At 38.2% G+C, this 19,204-nt stretch overlaps 1 protein-coding gene across 8 annotated transcripts in view; it reads left to right on the forward strand.

Annotated features, from left to right (window-relative positions):
• Positions 1 to 574: 574 nt before the first annotated feature.
• Positions 575 to 19,204, forward strand: part of LOC126379792 (ecotropic viral integration site 5 ortholog) — a 33,792-nt gene continuing 15,162 nt past the window's right edge. The window contains exons 1-7 of one of the 8 annotated variants that reach the window (XM_050028672.1): positions 615 to 668; positions 5,902 to 5,962; positions 9,282 to 9,446; positions 12,007 to 12,168; positions 15,272 to 15,504; positions 16,109 to 16,300; positions 17,824 to 17,988. In XM_050028672.1, the coding sequence (XP_049884629.1) occupies positions 9,344 to 9,446; positions 12,007 to 12,168; positions 15,272 to 15,504; positions 16,109 to 16,300; positions 17,824 to 17,988 (855 nt within the window). In that variant the 5' untranslated portion in view covers positions 615 to 668; positions 5,902 to 5,962; positions 9,282 to 9,343. Of the gene's footprint in view, positions 761 to 5,901; positions 5,963 to 9,281; positions 9,447 to 12,006; positions 12,169 to 15,271; positions 15,505 to 16,108; positions 16,301 to 17,823; positions 17,989 to 19,204 lie in introns of all 8 variants that reach the window. The other 7 variants (XM_050028671.1, XM_050028674.1, XM_050028677.1 and 4 more) reach the window with 7 other exon arrangements.

Here is a 19,204-nt window from a genome sequence, read left to right on the forward strand (position 1 = left end):
ATCGTATTTATTATAGTATTTTTTAGTAAAGATATAATATATTTTCCACAATATTATGATTTTCTGTTTCCTTTTTTGTTTACGTTAATGTCTACGTAACCAAAACCAATAAAGAACTGACTTTATGAACGTGCCTCACTCTGTTTTCTTGTCTATGGTCTTGGTTTTTTTTTTGGCGGGAGGCGGGAACGGGACAGTTGCTTTCTTCATTGAATGATCTAAATAATTAATACGAAGTGGTGTTTTGTGGTTAATGATCGCATTAAGTTAGTCGGAAGACATTCGCGAGTGTTATTATATTGGAGTATTCAATGAACAAAGTGTATCTGCCTATTTTCGCTTCGTGTCAGGAAGCCGCTTCATAACTCAAAAGTTTATGCGGACTTTTGAGTTAATTCGTTTGGGGTTCGGAGTAGGAGTCTACTCCGAGGGTGGGGGCTTAGGTTTCATCATCATCACCTTTCATCATTTCATTAATCATCAAGAAAAAAAATACGTCAGACATGGCTGTATGGGCATAGTTCCCTTTGCCTTACCCTTCGGGGAAAACCAAACCAAAAAAAAAAAAAAATGTCTATGGTCTTGACTAGACAAATATATTTTTTTATCTGTGACTCAACTTGACTGATATACAGAATTTTTGCCAGCTGGGCGGTTCCGTTATATAGGTTCGTATTTTCAATCAAAATATCGTGTATTTGAGTTAATAAAGTTAGTTAATATTAGTATTCTTGCCTTCAAGTGCACCACGACTCAAATTGTAAGTACTTTTCATAAAATTCTTCTGCATGCATGAGTCAGGTACTGACTATTCAAATCAATACATTCGCATCGTCTTTGTACTCTGCAAAAGTAACAGTATCAATATTGAAAACTTAGTTACAATATCCATATGATTTCAATTCTAGAGTATTGAAGTTTTTTATTACTTGGCAACTTAGTTTCTATTGGAAAACACCCGCCAAGTTGGTATAAATAAATGATAGTTAAGTTTTACCTACATAATTAGTTCACACGATACAAATTCATTTGTGTTGTCGAAACAGCCTGCAACGACGTTAAAACTAAAACACCTTGACCTTTTTTTTCTACTATTCGTTGTTATTTATCTTCATGCACAATGTTTATGTATAGTTTTGGTGTATAACACATTTTACGTATTTATTATAAACTTTATAGCTATTGCAAAATTAAGCGTATCATATTAGTTGAATGTTTACCAGCCACCTAGTTAGACTTTTTGAAAACTGCTTTTGCACATAATGAACTATGAATTTTCTATTTTATCTTGTGTTTATGTTGTGTGAAATTTATGTATTGAAATAAAAGGACTTTTGTAGTCATAGAAGTTGTATTAGGTATTTTGGAAAGGATAGGTTAGTACTAGTCAGGGATTACAAACACATGATTGTTATGAGTGTTTGTCTACAGATATTATTTGTGTTACTGTAAATTGGTCAACATTTACATCTTTCATCATATATTCTTATCCCAAAATGAATTAATTTGCTGCTGTCTGAAAGTAACAGGAGATGTTTCATTAGCAGTGTATAAATATGAATGTATACTATGCCTTGTCCCAAATAGTATTACAATGAGTCTGCATCTCTATGGATCATGTTTTTTTTTTAGCTGCATTGCGAAATGTTTTCTCCGAGGCGAAAGTCAATAAAATTATTTAATTTGCGAATTTTTTTTTAAAGCCAATACTGAAATATACAGGGTGTTAGTGACATCGTAACGAAAACTTCTGACCGAAAAATTCCGACCACGATTCTGAGTTGACATCAAGTGGAATTTTCAGATGCAAAAGTATGGATCTAAAAATAATTTAAAAATCTAAAAAAAATACCATTAATTTTGCGATGGAAAATTCTATTTGATATTAACCCAGAATCATGGTTTGAAATTCTCCATTAATTTTCATTACAATGTCACTATCACCCTGTATATTTAACCTCATAGAATTAAGTCATTTATACTGCACTTACAAGACAGACAAGTATTTCTTGGTGTTTGTATATTTCTGGATTGAGCAGAACATTTTAAAAATGATGTGTTAAAAACTGAAACATACATTGTGCATAAAGATTCTTTACCTCAACTAGTGTATGTACGGTCACGAGCATTAATATGTATACACTTTGGTACCATGTCACATTAGCTTTTTTGATAAATTGAACTGTAAGTCTCACTAAATGTCAAATATGTTAGTGTGACAAAGTCCTAAAGTGGGTACATTATATTGCTCATGACTGTACGTAAAACAAAATTTAACTACAACAAAAATACAACAAGGATTTCTATGAAAGTGACCACCGAAGTGAAGCCACTATTTATTTTATAAACAACGAGTCTTTGTTTAGTCCCACCATTATAACACAAAACACAATCCATTATGTTGCCATGAACTCTAAAATAGTCAAAACACATATTAATTGAGTGCTAAGCAATAACCCACAATTTATTAATTTAATAGGTAGTTTTCATATTGTTGAAATACAATAATATACTCAAGGTCTTAAATAAGCAATTATACACTTTTGATGTTATACTCAACAACCTAATTAAATAATAGCATTCAGATTGTTGTGAAATACAATTTTATAAGTATTATTTTTAGATTTTTTTTTGTTGTTGATCAAACAGAACGCTCAGTGAGGTGGGTACTTAGTTCATCTTGATATGGCTGTAGCTCTGACTACCCCAATCGTCATCAACTCTGAATAGCCCCGGCACCGGCCATACCCCAAGAGTACGGGCACTCCATACAAATATCTTATTCGTACCGTGTGCCGCCTCACCACGTAAGTGAGAGCGAGATAGACAGTCTTCGCGCGCTCCCCTTTACTCCTTAATTACGACCATTCAAACTAAAATCCCAGACCCAGAGGGGGTGAGGTAAATCTAACTCTGCGCCCGATACAAATTGGTGCGGGGCGGAGAGACGCCATTACGCCTATACACTTTGCGCAGTTGCTTTCCGTATTAAGGTAAGTACTCCAATAAAAATATAAAGACAACAGTGTATAGCGACAATTTTTAATCGAACGTGAAGCGGCAGTCATGTGCTACTCGTACCAAATGATAATTAACGTTACACATTCAATGTAACCGTTGAAAAACAGCCGCTGACGCGTGAGAGCAGCAGTAGCGGTAGGCGTGCGGAAATACGTATCCAAGGAGAAAAAGCAAAGTAGGTACCTACACGAAAAATTTAAATTGGCCATACGAGACGACGCGATTGGCCGCTGCTGGCGAAACGCAACGGGACAGAGTGTGGGTCGATGTACTCAGCGCGAGCTGTGACGGCCCCGAGCAGTCTGCTTGTCCGCAGATGTAGCGCGCCTAGATGAGAACTCACCACACACTAGGTAACTGCACGATAGGTCCCTGCGGCTTTTATTCACCTGTCAGCTCTCCTTTATCCGTAACCATGATGTGGAAAGATAAAATCATACCAACGAATTCACTAATTAATATAAGTCTGAATTCGCATAATATGTGTACTATATTAAAAATCATAAATGGACATCCATTATTTTCTCGTCGAAATAAAGTAATTAAAAAGTTTTATTTACAACGACGTGAAATAATTGGCATCGAGTAGGTTACAAGAGGAGGTAGAGTACGTACTCTCCCTGCCTCTCTATTAGTTATGACCTTGCAGGCCTTATTCATGGCGATATGCTATAAGTACCTCCGTGCATGACAAGCGTATGACTTTATTGTTTTTATACAATGCGCGGCTAATTTCTCTCTAAAACTACGTGGCTAGCACGTACTAGGCGGGTGCCAGCGGCACGGTAGTTAATGTTACTTTCCTATATCGACGGCTCCGCGTCACGCTCATTTGTTACGGCATACTGCTTGATATGCTACACTTACGATAGTAATCCAGTGTTACTTTAAAAATAAATTATAAATACCGATACGTTTTTCATCATTGCTCTCAAGTGTTCATTAAATGACAAAAAACATTCTGTGCACGATTAATAACTAAGTAGTTGCATCATTATTGGGTACCTACTTTCTTTGAACGTTAATAACGTTACGTTGTTGGAAGTCGGAACGCATAGGTACTTGTAATAACCGAAGTAATTTCCGTCTTAATGTGAATTATCTAGTTATCTGCTAACCAAGTAATCGGCTCGTGCAGTCGACTATAACGTAAGAAAATTAAAACGGCTCCTTTAATATTGTATGCGTATGTGTTCAAGTATCAGTCATTCCCGCTTCCAACCTTTTCTTATCACCCGGCGGCGCTCACTCTAATTTCCGAATCATTCATTCAATTCTTGCTTCAACATCCGTGCGTGAGAGTGCCGGCCGGCCAAACAATATCAATTATCATCTTAAAAGTGCACGCAGCCATCTGAATCATCATCTCTAAGGCCCTAGTCGAGGAACGGTGTTCCAGGGGACATAAATATCCGTTTTGCAGCGCATCCGTAAGTTTTTCCCACCTTCCCTTTGTTACTTGTCTATAGGATATTTTTGCATAACCGCCCTTTTCGCTCAAACAACCAACGCGACCTATGCTTACGTACACCACTGGAGCTATCGAAGCTATCTTTACCACAATACAAACAGTATATTCAATCATCAAGAGCTTAGATATAATGTAAAATTAGAAGCTTGTATAAAGTAATAAGTCTGACGTATCGTGTATTGTCATAATGACCAAGTTGAGAGAGAACGGGAAACGTGTTTAGCTGGACCGTGACTCACGCTCGCCTACCCACGTGGCGGGTCTGTCCTCGGCTATTATTTTTTTGCAAAAAAACCTGCTAGTTGCACGAAACCAACTTGTCTATACAGACAGTATAGCGGCACTTCTCAGAAGGAAAAACATTTATTCATTATTAAACCTTTGTCAGTAGGTATCAGGGAGGTAGCTTTGGCGAACACAAAATAATCGTCAACATTACCATTAGTTTCTGTTTAAAGCAGGCGGGGGGCGTACCGTCGCCGTCGCTGCCAAGCGCATGTCCTTTAACGAGGTTGGTACTAAACTGAAAGAAATCACCGCGGGGCAAAGATTTATCAACAGTAGATTTCCTTAAACGCCAAAGGATCTGAATCAAAGTGGTATTATCGTACTATTTCGCTTCCAGGTTTACTACAGACAATGCAGATCCTGCTTTCCCTCTTTTTTTTAGAATGATTTACGCTCGCGTTTGACCACAATCTCACCTGATAAGTGAGGACGTGGTATAGGGTGGATCACGCTTACCTAGCAAATTATTTCGTCTAGTCTTGAAGACTCCCAGATTATAGCGAGTTGGAAAATCAGACGACGGCAGGCAGTTCAAATCCTTCGCTGTTCGCATCAAGAAAGAAGAGGCGAAGCGTTTAGTGCGGGTTGGTGGTATATCCACAACATAAGGATGAAATGCCCGCTAACGCCTAGGTGTCCGTACAACATTTCAACCAACAGGCTTGCGGGTGCCCAGATGGGCGCGAACCTCAGCTCAGCGCGTCGTCTGACAGAATTATGTTGGAGAGAATTGGTGTGATAACGATAAAAACAGAAGGAAGGAAAACGTCCACCACGCCGACGGGGTTGGTGTCGGGGTTGTACTCGTAATTGTTAATTGTCGCAAGCTGATTTGCCGCCTCTATGGATAGAGTAATCGGATCGTCCAGATGTGTGACGTCGCGCATGGAGTGACGAGCTGAATCGATGCAATTTCACTTCAATGCGCTCGACATTACATTGACATAACGATATACTGACCTCCTTACAACGTTTTATTTTCCTTTTTAAATAAAATATCTTCATTGACGAAGCCCCTTCCAACTCTCAAGCACCTAAAGACAACGAAGAAAATAACTGATTTAGTTGCGCATACCTACTTACCTAGCTCGAAACCTAACATTCTTCCGTCTTATTTTCAGTTAATGTTCGAGCCGGCGCCAGTAGTGACGTGCTCCACATCGGCCTTTCCCTTAATTCAAGGTACGTGCCCCAGATACACGTAAAAGCCTAGGTTTGGTCATTTGTATCGTATTTGAACAGTAAAGCGAATTGGAATGAAATCAAATCCTAAGTGATCTGTTTGATATCGGTGTTTCAGATAACACTGTCATTGCCAAATTAATTTGAAGATTATGTATTGTTTTTCAATTATTTTAGTAATGAAACTCGTTGCACCACTTGCAAGCTTTGCCCTGATTTGAGATCTTATACTTAAGGCATGGTCGAGAGTATACATATTGCACATTAGAAGTTTATTGCCTTCGGCGGCGTGATTATTACCGGCACTTGTAGCTAGATGCCATGACTGCCTAGTAGGTGTGGCGGCTTTTCTATAATTTACATCACCAGAACTCACTGTACTACCATCTGATGATTTTAATATACTCCGACATCGAACAAAACATATAATATCCTAAACAGGTTTTATTTTATTGAAACTGCCAACGAATGACTCAAAATATCAATACTGTATTAAACTTGCCATTATCACGGCTAGCCGCCAGCTATGTTTGTAAGCCAATCGATAGTCTAATTCAGTGAGCTCTGATACAAACTGATGTAATATCTGACACAGTGCCCAAATAGAATCTGTCGTAGACACGTCAAACAAATTTCACAAGTATAAGCACACGTTATAATCGGGTGTACCTACAGTAGGCACGAGTATATTATCTGTATTATATCTTTCATTGAATCGGTTAATTCTTATCTGTAATCATTGTAGTCATTTTGTTATGACTAAAGTGTCACGTCATCCATCGCATTTATGGCTGAATAGCGCAAAAATATTTTGTCGCTTTTTTTTAATCCAGATCAATCAACTTGGGTCTTACTTTAAAAATAGTAGTACTTAAAATACTTATTTAAATATAAGACCATTTCTAAGTAAGGCTTTCTTAGATAAGAACGCGCTCCTAAAACTCTTTCTTCTCAAGTATTTTAAATCCCTTTAAGTTGAATTGAATGTCTGGCTTCTATAATTAGCTGAGCACTCAAAAGATGAGCCCTCCAAGACGTCGAGGTAACTTCCTGGGTTTTGGGTTTAGCTACGACTACGGTTGATTTTAGTTTTAAAACTATAGAATGTAGATAAAAATATGAGATCTTGTACTAAGCAGTCGACGCAAACAAAAAATGTAGTAACGAAAGTGCGCGTTATAACCCGATATGCATCGTAATTTTGTTTGCTGAAATGGAAAGCTCTCAGGGAGCGAAGATAGGGCGGCCATTTGTATGATATTGACATTGGCGACGACAAACAAATCCGGTTACATATTGCAAGCGTCTAAGTGTGACTCAGACGGCTATGAGAAATACTACATATTATTATCTTCAGTATATTTATAGTAAATGTTTATAGAAATTGACACTCAGTGAAACCAACGCATAATATTACGAATATGTAGGTGTACTCGGATGTTCTCCAAATGACGAACAGTGAATTCCTATCGGAAACAAGAGATTAGCCATATTATTAATACAATATGTGTGCGCAAAATAAATATGCAATCCAATGAAAATCTAAGGTAATGAAAATAAACACGGATGACTCGCTCGGTTGCTGCATCATTAATTTTTCAGGTGGTTTTATGATAAAAGAATACTAGACTAAGTTCTTTAGGAGTACAGCCGTGACTGTGAATATTTTACTGTCTGCAGCGAGGATGCACAGCTCACTCGACTTGTTTATTCAGAACTCCGCTACATACCCGCCACTGCTGGCCATGTTCGAATCCACTACCGAAACGAGTCAAATACGAAACGGACAAAACAAATACCTATTTGTAAAAAATGCGAACAACGGTTGACCGATTGCATTTTTAAATATGCATAACATGTTCGAAAAATATCTGAAAGCATGGCTAGAACTAACAGCATACTATTTAACTATGCGACCGTGATATTTCGTGTATACCGAATGATGACTATAGATTGCATGGATGGACATCATCCATCGTAGTAATACATTAAAGTTGCGTGATACTAAACAACTCAGTGGATATCCGCCTCTCCGGCCTTCGTATCAAACGAGTAACTTAATTTTGTTAAATATCTAACTAATAGGTACCTTCATAAATTCTGTTTTGCGCTAATAAAGGTATAGTTTAATGTCGTATCGTAGTATCGATTCAAGTGTACGTAATATTTATATAGACGCAATAGGTATCTCGTTTTTACGGCCTGTCTGCTATGATAATGTCACACCCTGACTCCCGAGAGTATCGACCTTTTGCCTACTTAAATGAGAGTTCGTCGAAACATCACAAACCTTTGTTCGCGCTACAGAACATACATGAGAAAACGTTTTGAACATTTTTTCTAATCCAATTGACTATGTATTGTAGTTTGAGGTACTTTAAACTAAACTACTAATTTAAAAGGTGTCGTATAGCTCTAGACGATAAACATACTGTGAATTAGTAATACCATGTAGCTATAGGATACTTATCGTTAGAGTAAATAAAACAGATCATTAACGTAATAAAAAGTATCGAAACCACGGGAAGTTTCAATGGCGGGCGTATAGGCCGAGTGGTGCGTGAACGATATTTCAGTCGCAACTCGCTGTGTAAAGCAACGCACACATGGGTGCTCGTGCGGAGATAGGCCGCGAATGCGAGTCGGTCGGTCGGTGGCGCAGCGGCGGCGGCGGCGTCGGGCGGCCTTCATGCTTAGTGGGCGGATGACCGCCGCGCGGATCATTCCACCGACGCCAGCCAACTTTCACCTACCAACACTGTTTCATCAAAACAAAAACTTAAAAACAACCGTTCTACGTAATTATCGTCTAACTCGACATACTCGCACAATCTAATTACTTGGCTTAACGAGACTGAATCGTCGATGTGATTGTGATGTGATCGTTAATTATTCATATTTTATGTCAATCGTTATCATTCATTGTTTGTGCATGTGTAATGGAGTGATGCTACAGATGTTCTAAAGCTATTGTGGTACCTGTTGGGGACGTTGTGGTTCATATTTAACTTACATAGAAGACATATACATACCTACTTTATTATTACAGAAAATCCCTTAATAAGTTTAAAATAGTTTAAATCTAACGATTAATTTTGACACAGCAAATTGACCTACTTATTATCCACTTTACACATAGGAATTAAGGGTTATATTAAATCTCATATTGGTCTGGATAAATTGAGTATAAAGAATTGAGTGTGTTGCGCTCTATAAAAGATTGTAACGGAGAGGAGAGCAGGCTCGAGTGCTTGTCACAAGGAGCTCTGTATGTGGTTGAGGTTGGAGCTGATGGCGTGACTGCGCGTGTCTGGTGCAGAGAGGAGCGCGCGGTGAGGCGGGGAGAGAAACAGGGCTCTATATGGCAGATCCGGAGTCGCCATGAAGGTGGACGCCGAGGCCCGCGACGCGCCTGCTGTGCCGCCCGCGCTACCCGGAACCCCGATCGCTAGTAATACAGAATCGCCTGTGTCATCCCTGGACGGTTTGTTGGTCAACACTAACATTTACTAATGCACGTAATACCCTGCCAGCATCGTAACACTCGACCTCATCTGTATTTATTCTCCTAATTTATTAACCTTACTGGCTTTGGCGTTTCGTATGGGGATTCCAACTTGCTTCTTATTCAAAGGTTCTGAATTAAAATTACTTACACTTCACTATTGTCTAATATGGTATTGATATTATTACGTATTATAAAAGATGAATACAGCAAGTTTAATTTAATCTATACTTAACGTAGCGAAAATCACCAACGTGCGATCTCGGGCGTAATCAATATAATTTTATGTCGATATCGTTAAAAAGTAATATAATATAACTGTACATCATTTTTTACTTCAATAAGTATGGCTTGAAAGATCACTCCAATCGCGGCCGAAGGCGTAACACAACTAAAATCACGGTGGAGGAAACCAGTAGGGATATGAAATTCACTCGCATTTTTCCATAACTGCACAATTTATTTTTCATAGTTTATGCTTAGCTGTAACCATCGCAACGTTTATTAATTATATTACTTATTTAAATAATAACTTTTTTTTATATGCAAAAGGGCAATATTTATGAAGATGGTCGTTCATTTGCGTAATTATCTTCAAATGTAGTGCGATGTTACAAAATTAGTAGTAAATAGTATAAGTATATACTTAATAAAATATCTTGTTATTCTTTGTCTATCTAACAAAAATGTCGTTGAAAGCTCGATTGTAAAAATTGCATTAGAAATGACAAATAATTTCAGTCTTCTAATTCGATGCAAAAAAATGTAGAAAAATTTAATAAATTAAGAGTTATATTCGTTTGCTCGTCACTCCTAATACCTAATTACTATTATATATTTATATTATAATACCATAGATAAAATAGTGTATTTTTTAAGTGGTATTTTTCTTACGCCACTAACTATAGACTTTAAATTTTATTGGCATCGAATTAGGAGATAGTGGAACGGCAGGTTTACAAGTGGGCAACCAACGGGTCGGACCACTTTATGCTGGTAAGCTATACAAAACATTTTCATCGCCCAATGTAAGTTGATCACACTCGTCCAACCGCTCGCAGTTGGGCAGATCAGACCGACTTACTCAGGACGGACACTACAAGTTTGTAGAACTTTCCACTGTAAGATGGCCCATGCCGGCGCCCAGTTAAGGCGATATATGAAGACAAACTGAAAATGTGTATCTATTTTGTATCACTACTACGAGTATTACTTCTCCCTGAACCAATTTGAAACATTGAAACAACTTGTATAACATTACCCGTTTCTTTGCCTAGATGCCCAACTTTTTGGAATTTGATATAATTAAAAATATAACAAATTAAATAACATTTATAAAAAACTATATGTCAAAATCTTTCTTCTTTGTATTTAATATGAAACAAAAATGTATAACTAGGTACGTGTTTATATTAAGATTTTAACGGAGTATAACAAAAATAATTTTCTTTTTGATTGTGGTTTAAAATACACAAATTATGAATCGTTATTAATTTTCAACTAACTCTAAGGCCTAAAAGATTAGGAATCTAAACATTGCTCTTATGATTTTTTTTTTTTGACGTGACTTGTTGTAGATTTGCCGCAGATGGCATTAACTATTTGGCCGGACAAATGGGGAGCGCTGAAGGCTCTCACCCGGTACAACGTTTAAGACAACAGGCCTGAGGGTGCCCAGTTGGGCGCGAACCTCGGCTCAGGGCGTCGTCTGAGAGGAAGAATATTGAAAGGATTAATCGACCCTAGTGGGTCGATAGCGATAACCGCTGAATGAGGGAAATCGTCGACCACGCCGGCGGGGTCGGTATCGGGGTTCTGAAGTGTTTGGTGTCGCGAGTTGATTGGCTGCCTCTATGGCTAGAGTAATCGGGTCGTCGGGATCGTATATTACGTCCTTCGGACGCCGATACTTGTCAGTACCGTCCCTAAACGGGATGTATTCGGAAGCCGCAACTACCAGGGGATTTGGGTGGTGCGGAGCAGAATCGAAAAAACGTTTGGAAGCTAATTTGAGCCATTGGGCAATGGTTGGCAGATCTTATGAAACCATCACGCGCTATAATGTACTGAAATGTAGCCAGCGCGTTACTTTTTGTCACATTTTGGATTTATACAACGGGGCACCCTCAGGCCTGTTGTCTTAAACGTACCGGGTCAGAGCCTTCAGCGCTCCCCATTTGTCCGGCCAAGTAGTTAATGCCACCTGCGGCAAATCGACAATAAGTCACGTCAAAAAAAAGGAAGTTTATTTTTTGCAACTGGCTGAGTTGTTCATCGAAAGCAGCGACATGAGACATAATATCACAGTGCAGCTTTCGAATTTTCATTGCAATAAATTAATTATACATACATTTATAAGATCACGTCTTCTACCCAATGGGGTAGACAGAGAGCACGTAATTCTACATAATACAACATTGACACCCCACTTTTGATTAAAAATATATTTTCTTCGATTGTTATTCGCTTCCTATATCGCCTTAACGATGCGGTTGTAAAAGTATTAAACGGATTATAAAAGTGCACGTTTGGTGTTTAGAGTGCGTCGTACACGTTAGTGAGATCCCGAGTCCCGACCGGGCGTTACTCGCCAAACTGGAGGAAGAGAACCGACGTATCGAGGCGGACGCCAAGTGCCCCTCGCTAGTCACCGTGCACAGTCGGAAGAGTTCCGACACCTCGCAGATATCTTTAGTATCTGGTGAGTACAACATACGAGTTCCAATAAACAGAATGTTCCGTAAATAATGGATCCAACGAATAGACTATTAAAATCGTATAAATTTTCTAAATTCCAGATTTATTTCCGGGACACTCTGTATATTATTTTTATTTTTTCTTTTAAATTATTCCTAGTTTGTCTATCTTGATAACTGTCCACTGTGCTCTATCGTTACTTACATAGAAAATGTAAAGTACTGATACTGTAATTAATTTAGAAATCCCGCAATCCGCGTCCGTTACTATACTTGCATGAAAAACCACGTACAGAAATATCCTAACACATTCATCATCACCAGCCCATTAACGTCCCCACTGCTGGAGCGCGGGCCTTCCCTATGGATGGATAGGGAGATCGGGCCTTAAACCACCACGCGGGCCCAGTGCGGATTGGTGGTTATTAACGACTGCTAATGCAGCCGGGACCGACGGCTTAACGTGCCTTCCGAAGCACGGAGGAGCTCGAGATGAAATCTTTTTTTTTTATTTGTGGTCACCCATCCTATGACCGGCCTTTGCGAAAGTTGCTTAACTTCAACAATCGCAGACCGAGCGCGTTTACCGCTGCGCCACCGAGCTCCTCAACACCTATCCTAACACATTAATGAGGGACTTTCCAGGCTACGTTCTCCAAAAATAATATAGATGGCGCTGTCGAGATTAAACGTGATAATTACCTATTTTCTCATTACTCGGGTGCATAATATCAAACAATACCATGTGACAATAAATAAATAAGTAATTATTCAAAAATGCAATGTAACGGCAGAAGCATTATACAGGGTGTTAGTGACATCGTAACGAAAACTTTGAGGGATGATTCAGGCCATAATTCTGAGTTGATATCAAGTGGAATTTTCCGTCGCAAAAGTATGGAACGGAAAATAATTTAAATAAGCTCTAAAATTTTCATGACTTCTCCGACAGGAAATTCCACTTGATATCGACTCAGAATCATGATCTGAATCATCCCCTTCAGTATTCGTTACAGGGTCACTAACACCCATACCTACTTGTATGGCTACTGTATGTACTTGTATGGGGTGTAAGTGACATCGTAACGAATACGATTACATTCAGCGGATTATTCTTAGTTAATGTTAAGTGGAATTTTCGATCGCAAAAGTATAGAATTGAAAATAATTTTAAAAAACTAAAAAAATAACATGAATTTTGCGACGGAAAATTCCACTTGATATTAACTCAGAATCATGGTCTGAATCATCCCTCTGAGTATTCGTTACGATGTCACTAACACTCTGTATAGAATGGTGTTCAGCTATTAGCTTACACATAAGTACTATTTTACTTTGTCTAATTATATCCTAACTAAATGTTATAATGTGCATAGCTGTAAGTGATCCATAAATAAATAAATAAATAAAAATAATTGATGCTTGATATTTGGATAACATTACGTATAAAATTATGTTGCTTGCTACCTATATTGCTTGTTTTTATTTTCATCTATATAATAATAAGTGGAAGATGTAATTGTGCCTGGGAATAATAACTAGATAAAAGATGCATATTACGTTGTTATTCATGAAACTATAAGGTTAAACAAAGGAGAATCTAAACAGCGCCATATATATTGTACTTCAGGATCGTAGCCTGAAAAGTCTCTTATTGGTTGACGTTATTTGGTTTTATTAAAATAACGCAACAAACGACGTAAGCCCTCTCGTGTGTAGTCTAAAGAAGTTCAACAACTGTTAAAAAAACAATGCCTGTAAAGGAGAGCTCCGTTTTGTGAAATTAGACTCTCTTATTTCAACTTTCTTTGTACATTTTAATTAAATATTAATGCAATTATGAAATTATACATGCAAAAAGTCGCCGTCACTAAAAATAATGTTTTAATGAAGAATTTATAGTATTTACATTACATTTCGTGTGCATTATGAGGCTTCACTTCACTTTATCAAGAGACCTAGTCAATGCGGCTCTGTTACTGTTCGGCGAAACAGGAAATATTCGGAACCCTTACTCCCTAAGTCTTATCACCCTTACCCTTGAAATTGTGTAGTGTATGTACTATGTAATAGAGCCGAAAAGATCCTCTATTTTAAATAAATCAGTCAGTTGTTTTTGTGACATACATAGAGAAGAAAAAATTTAATTAATAAATTCTTGTTTTTATTAAAATTGTAACTTGTTTGTAGTTTGAAGTATTTCCACGCTAGATGGAGTCTCGCATATCTCGTTCAAGCTATGTGGTGCGTTTTATCGCCTCTTATCTCAGTTTCTCTCCAAATTAGTATAAAACCGTGTCTTTGTCGCAGCGTTACAGAGCAGAGTAGTAAATTTACTCCGAAAATGTTAAACAATATCTACTAAATTATTTAAAATATAACTGTTTCTTTGTAAAGACACAACCATTTTCTGTTAGAACTCGTGTTACTAGAAATTAGGACAAAGCTAGCTAAAGATTATAATATGACATATCGCAGAGTATGACGTAACCGTTACGGAGAAACCACGATGACCGAAAAATGTGAAGAAATAAACAATCCATTTAATACAAAAAGTGTTTTGGAATTTTATGTGTCTCTCGTGTTGGAAAATTTATCGTTAGGTTCGTATCATTCCATCTGGTAAACATACGCTTACTGGTGGGGTAAAATCTGTTACTAGATAACCGCAAAATAAACATATTTTATATTACTGCACTGGCACTTTCACGGAGAGCAGTATTTTTATGAGATTCTCGTCTAGAGCTCGGTAAACTTACTGCACGGATATTAAATACATAAGGAGATATTTCTCAAGTATGTTTATACTACACCCACTCGGAAAGTGCCCACTTCCTTTTTTCAGGTACCTCATTACTGTCATACAAATAACCGAGAGGAAAAAGCGTATAAAAATACATTATTTATTTACTTTTTTGACAACATGACAAAAGACAGAAAATTTTAAAAGGTTCGCAAAATAATTATTATCAGTTTAAAATGTTTGATATAGGGAAGTTTAACAACTTATGTTACTTGTTATCGGTTTGCCTCGGATGGTATTAATTACTTGACCGGAAAGAAATATTGCGTATTGATGTAGCTAACGGGAATTGTTGTCGCATGCAGCGACGAGCTCGAGTCATGAAGAAGGCCGGGTGGGGAGCAACGGGGAAGAAGACCTGTGGAGCCTGTGGGGGCGCATTGTCAGCAACTGGGAGACAGAGTGGAAGCGGCGCAACCAGTTCGTGCGCGACCTGGTGCGTCAGGGTGTCCCGCACCACTTCAGAGGCATCGTGTGGCAGCTGCTAGCCGGCGTAGACACTTCGCCCGAGAAGAAGCTATACGCTTCCTACATTAAGGTAATCCATGACTAGATATTTAAATCCGGAGACTAGACAATCCCTCGATCCATTCCGGGATTGAGAATAGTATTTAAAAAATGCAACGGACAAACAAATGCAGATTTTTTATCGATTTATTATACATCTATCTTCAATTTACCTCTATCATAAACCGGGGTTGTAAATACCTACTGGTCAGGTAAACAGACCCCGTGATAAACGAGTTACCGGCTAAGGAGATGTGATGAGATTTCTATCATCAATTTTACTATTTATTTGTTACCAAATCACAATGCATGTTAACTTATATACGTACAATTAAGTAAACCATATTTTTGACATACAGCACGATTTTGTAAATGTGCAGATCTCACCGTGTCGTATGATATATTATTATTAGCTCAGTTAATCGGATGTATCTCATATCTTTAAAACTACGCCCCACTTCCTTCGCGGTTACTTAATAAGCAACACGTCTGTATGTAAGGACAATACCACTAATATAGAAGATTTTTTAAATTCATCGTCCTAACACCACTACCGCTGCAGCAGCGTCCAGTTCTCACCACTAGTAATAAGAACAAAAAGGACTGGTTAAAGAGTGTGCAATTCTTGAACACAGGCGAAATCGGCGTGTGAGAAGGTGATCCGGCGCGATATAGCGCGCACGTATCCTGAACATGACTTCTTCAAGGAGAAGGATGGGCTGGGACAAGAGTCGCTGTTCAACGTCATGAAGGCATACTCCCTGCATGACCGCGAAGTTGGCTACTGTCAGGGGTCAGGCTTCATAGTCGGACTCCTGCTTATGCAGGTAAGGCTCACGAGTGCTTCAAGTTTAAATACTATAATCGTTTAACAATCGTCTCATTTCAATTTAGACTTTCAGGTGATTTTTTAATAACTACGTCGTCATTAGAAAAAAAACATCAACAACTAATGCAAATATTACTCGTAATTTACAATATCAAAAATAAAAGAAACTCAAATACATATTTTTTTAATGCAGTACAATATATTGGTTTAGCATTAAAGACAAACTAGCACAATAAATACGACCTCTATGGTGTAATGTAAAACTTTTCCAAATAAATTCGGGTACCTTTTTGCCTTTCTCCATCAACCCCATAAAACAGCGTGGGGATACCTCCATACCGCCTCCGATCGACGAGAGGAAGGCTGTGCCCAACAGGGTGGCGTCAAAATAACTGTCTATACTATACATCTTCTATCGTGTGGGTTGTGAGGTGGAGTACCAAACATATCAACCCTGGTGTCAGGGTTACTATTGAGCCGCCAAATGCCTCTGACATGGCTCGACCACTTACTTACGTCAATAGTAACTGGGGCCAACGGCTTAACGTGCCTTCCGAAGCACGGATCATCTTACTTTAGGACAATCTGGTGTGATCAGCCAGTAATGTAAGAACCAAATTAGAGACCATAAAGTAATTTTTATGATATGTCCCCAAGGGGAATCCAACCCGGGACCTCCGGATCGTGAGCCCAACGCTCAACCACTGGACTACGGAGGTCGTTACTATACGTAGTAACATATTATACACCATGGTTTATGTTATGTAAAATATATATGTATATGTTTCCTTATAGCACTAACTCAAATGTGTCATTTGATATCCCGCGTCATCAGAAACTTGACGTCACATTCAGGGGCAACCCACAGGAATTCTTTCACGAGAATAATATTAAAAAGAAACTTGTACTGCATGTTTAAGGCCTAAAATACAATTGTTGTGGCATTAAATATTCCGTTGTGTATCAGACAAACATAAGAAGCGTGTCTATTCCTTTTATTTTCATATCCCTAACATTTATCGTCAATATCTCTGAACCTAGTTTAAAAGTATATTTTGTTTTGTATTGCTCAAAAATAAGAAAACACACAAGAGAAAGGGGAAGGAAGAAAGAGGAAGAACAAGAGAGAGAGAGGTATAAGAGGAAGGAGAGGCTTTTGCCCAGCAGTGGGATCTTGTAGGCTAGATTAGATTAGATTGCTCAAAAATTTATATATCTTACGGGAGAGCATGCTGAACTTTTTTTTGTCGTGACAAATTTGCCGCAAATCGCGTTAACTACTTAGCCGGACATATCTGTTGAACTGGTAGCGAGTAAAAACCACAGAACACATTCAGCTTATCTTCCTAAGCATGTAGTAAAAACCGTTCTAGACTACTAACCTGATCAGAGATAAAAACTATCGGCCTTTCCTGTGTTTTTACGGCATTTTAGTCAAGAAAAGTTACCATACAGGCAGAGTAACCTTGGCATTAAAATATTATGGATGTGTGTAATATATAAGTAATATGTTGTACATAGATGCCAGAGGAGGAGGCATTCGCAGTACTGGTGAAGATCATGCAGCAACACCGCATGCGCGACATGTTCAAACCCAGCATGGCGGAGCTGGGCCTCTGCATGTTCCAGCTCGAGAACCTCGTGCAAGAGCTGCTGCCTGACCTACACGTGCACTTCCAATCACAGGTAACCATCGACGATACAACCTCGACTCCTAATAATAGACGAACGTGTCCTGTCAACACATCTGACTAATAGATCAGATATAAGATGCCGCCTGACAACGTTCGACCAATTGTGACCGCTGCCGTAACCTTTCGATGTGTTTAGGATCTTGAATGAGCCAATAAGAATGCTGGTTCCCGCTTTTCTCACTGCAAAGGACATACAAAGTATTATTTTATTAGTATAGATAAACCAATAAAAACCCAGATATAAATAATTGAGTACGTCCAAATTAAAGGTATAGTAAAAGCCCAAAGAGGTGCCCCGATTTTAAGTTGTTAAAAATTTGGCTTTGCAGTTCGACAACATTTGGCTGTGTTATAGTAAACGAACTTTGGCCCACTTATTCAATGGATTCCTTTCTTCGTACTGTGCCTTTATTCCTATGATATTAACTCCTAATACCACCATCGTGTTAATACGCTATTAACCGGATAAAGCTAGTATAATACAATAGCCCTTTAAATATGCGAATACATACAAGTTTCTGGTCGCATGTTGATCTGTATTAGAAGTTAGATGTATTTTTGTGTATTGAACGAGCTAAGACATAACGAATCGCACGATGACATCCTATCGCCCAATTAGATAGTCCATAATTTTTCGCACTTAATTTTCTCACTTAAGTCCTAAGTGGAATGAAACTGGTGAACAAGAAATTAACTCCAGTTGTTCCTATTGCTAGGGCCCGGGAAAATAACTTTGTATAAAAATATATTATGCCGTAAAGTATAGATAGGTATCATTTTAAAGGGGAAGTTTTCCAATGTCCTTGGAGATGTCCTTAGAAAAGGTTTAATATGATCTACTCTGAACCGGCGTGCGTGTATGAAGCGATTGATGAATGTGGAGGAAGCAAGAGAAGTGTGTCAGAATCGAAGCAAATGGAATTCTATAGTCTCTGCTTACCCCGGTGGGAAATAGGCGTGAGTTTATGTATGTATGTTTTCCAGTGTCAGGAAAATAAAACATATATCAATATGACAAATAATAATTTGTGTAGACTGCAGTTATTTTCCTAAAAAACTTAAGCCGATTTTTTTTGTCTACCAGTGTAAATATAAACGGTGCCCTAAACGTCGTATCGACAAGTTTGTAGGATAGAAGTATAATGGAATCTTGACTTTATTGAGTGTTCGCTATGATTTAAAAAAATTACTTATGTTCTTAAAATATG

Source organism: Pectinophora gossypiella, chromosome Z (assembly GCF_024362695.1).
Source record: "Pectinophora gossypiella chromosome Z, ilPecGoss1.1, whole genome shotgun sequence".
In the NCBI taxonomy this organism is placed as follows: domain Eukaryota; kingdom Metazoa; phylum Arthropoda; class Insecta; order Lepidoptera; family Gelechiidae; genus Pectinophora; species Pectinophora gossypiella.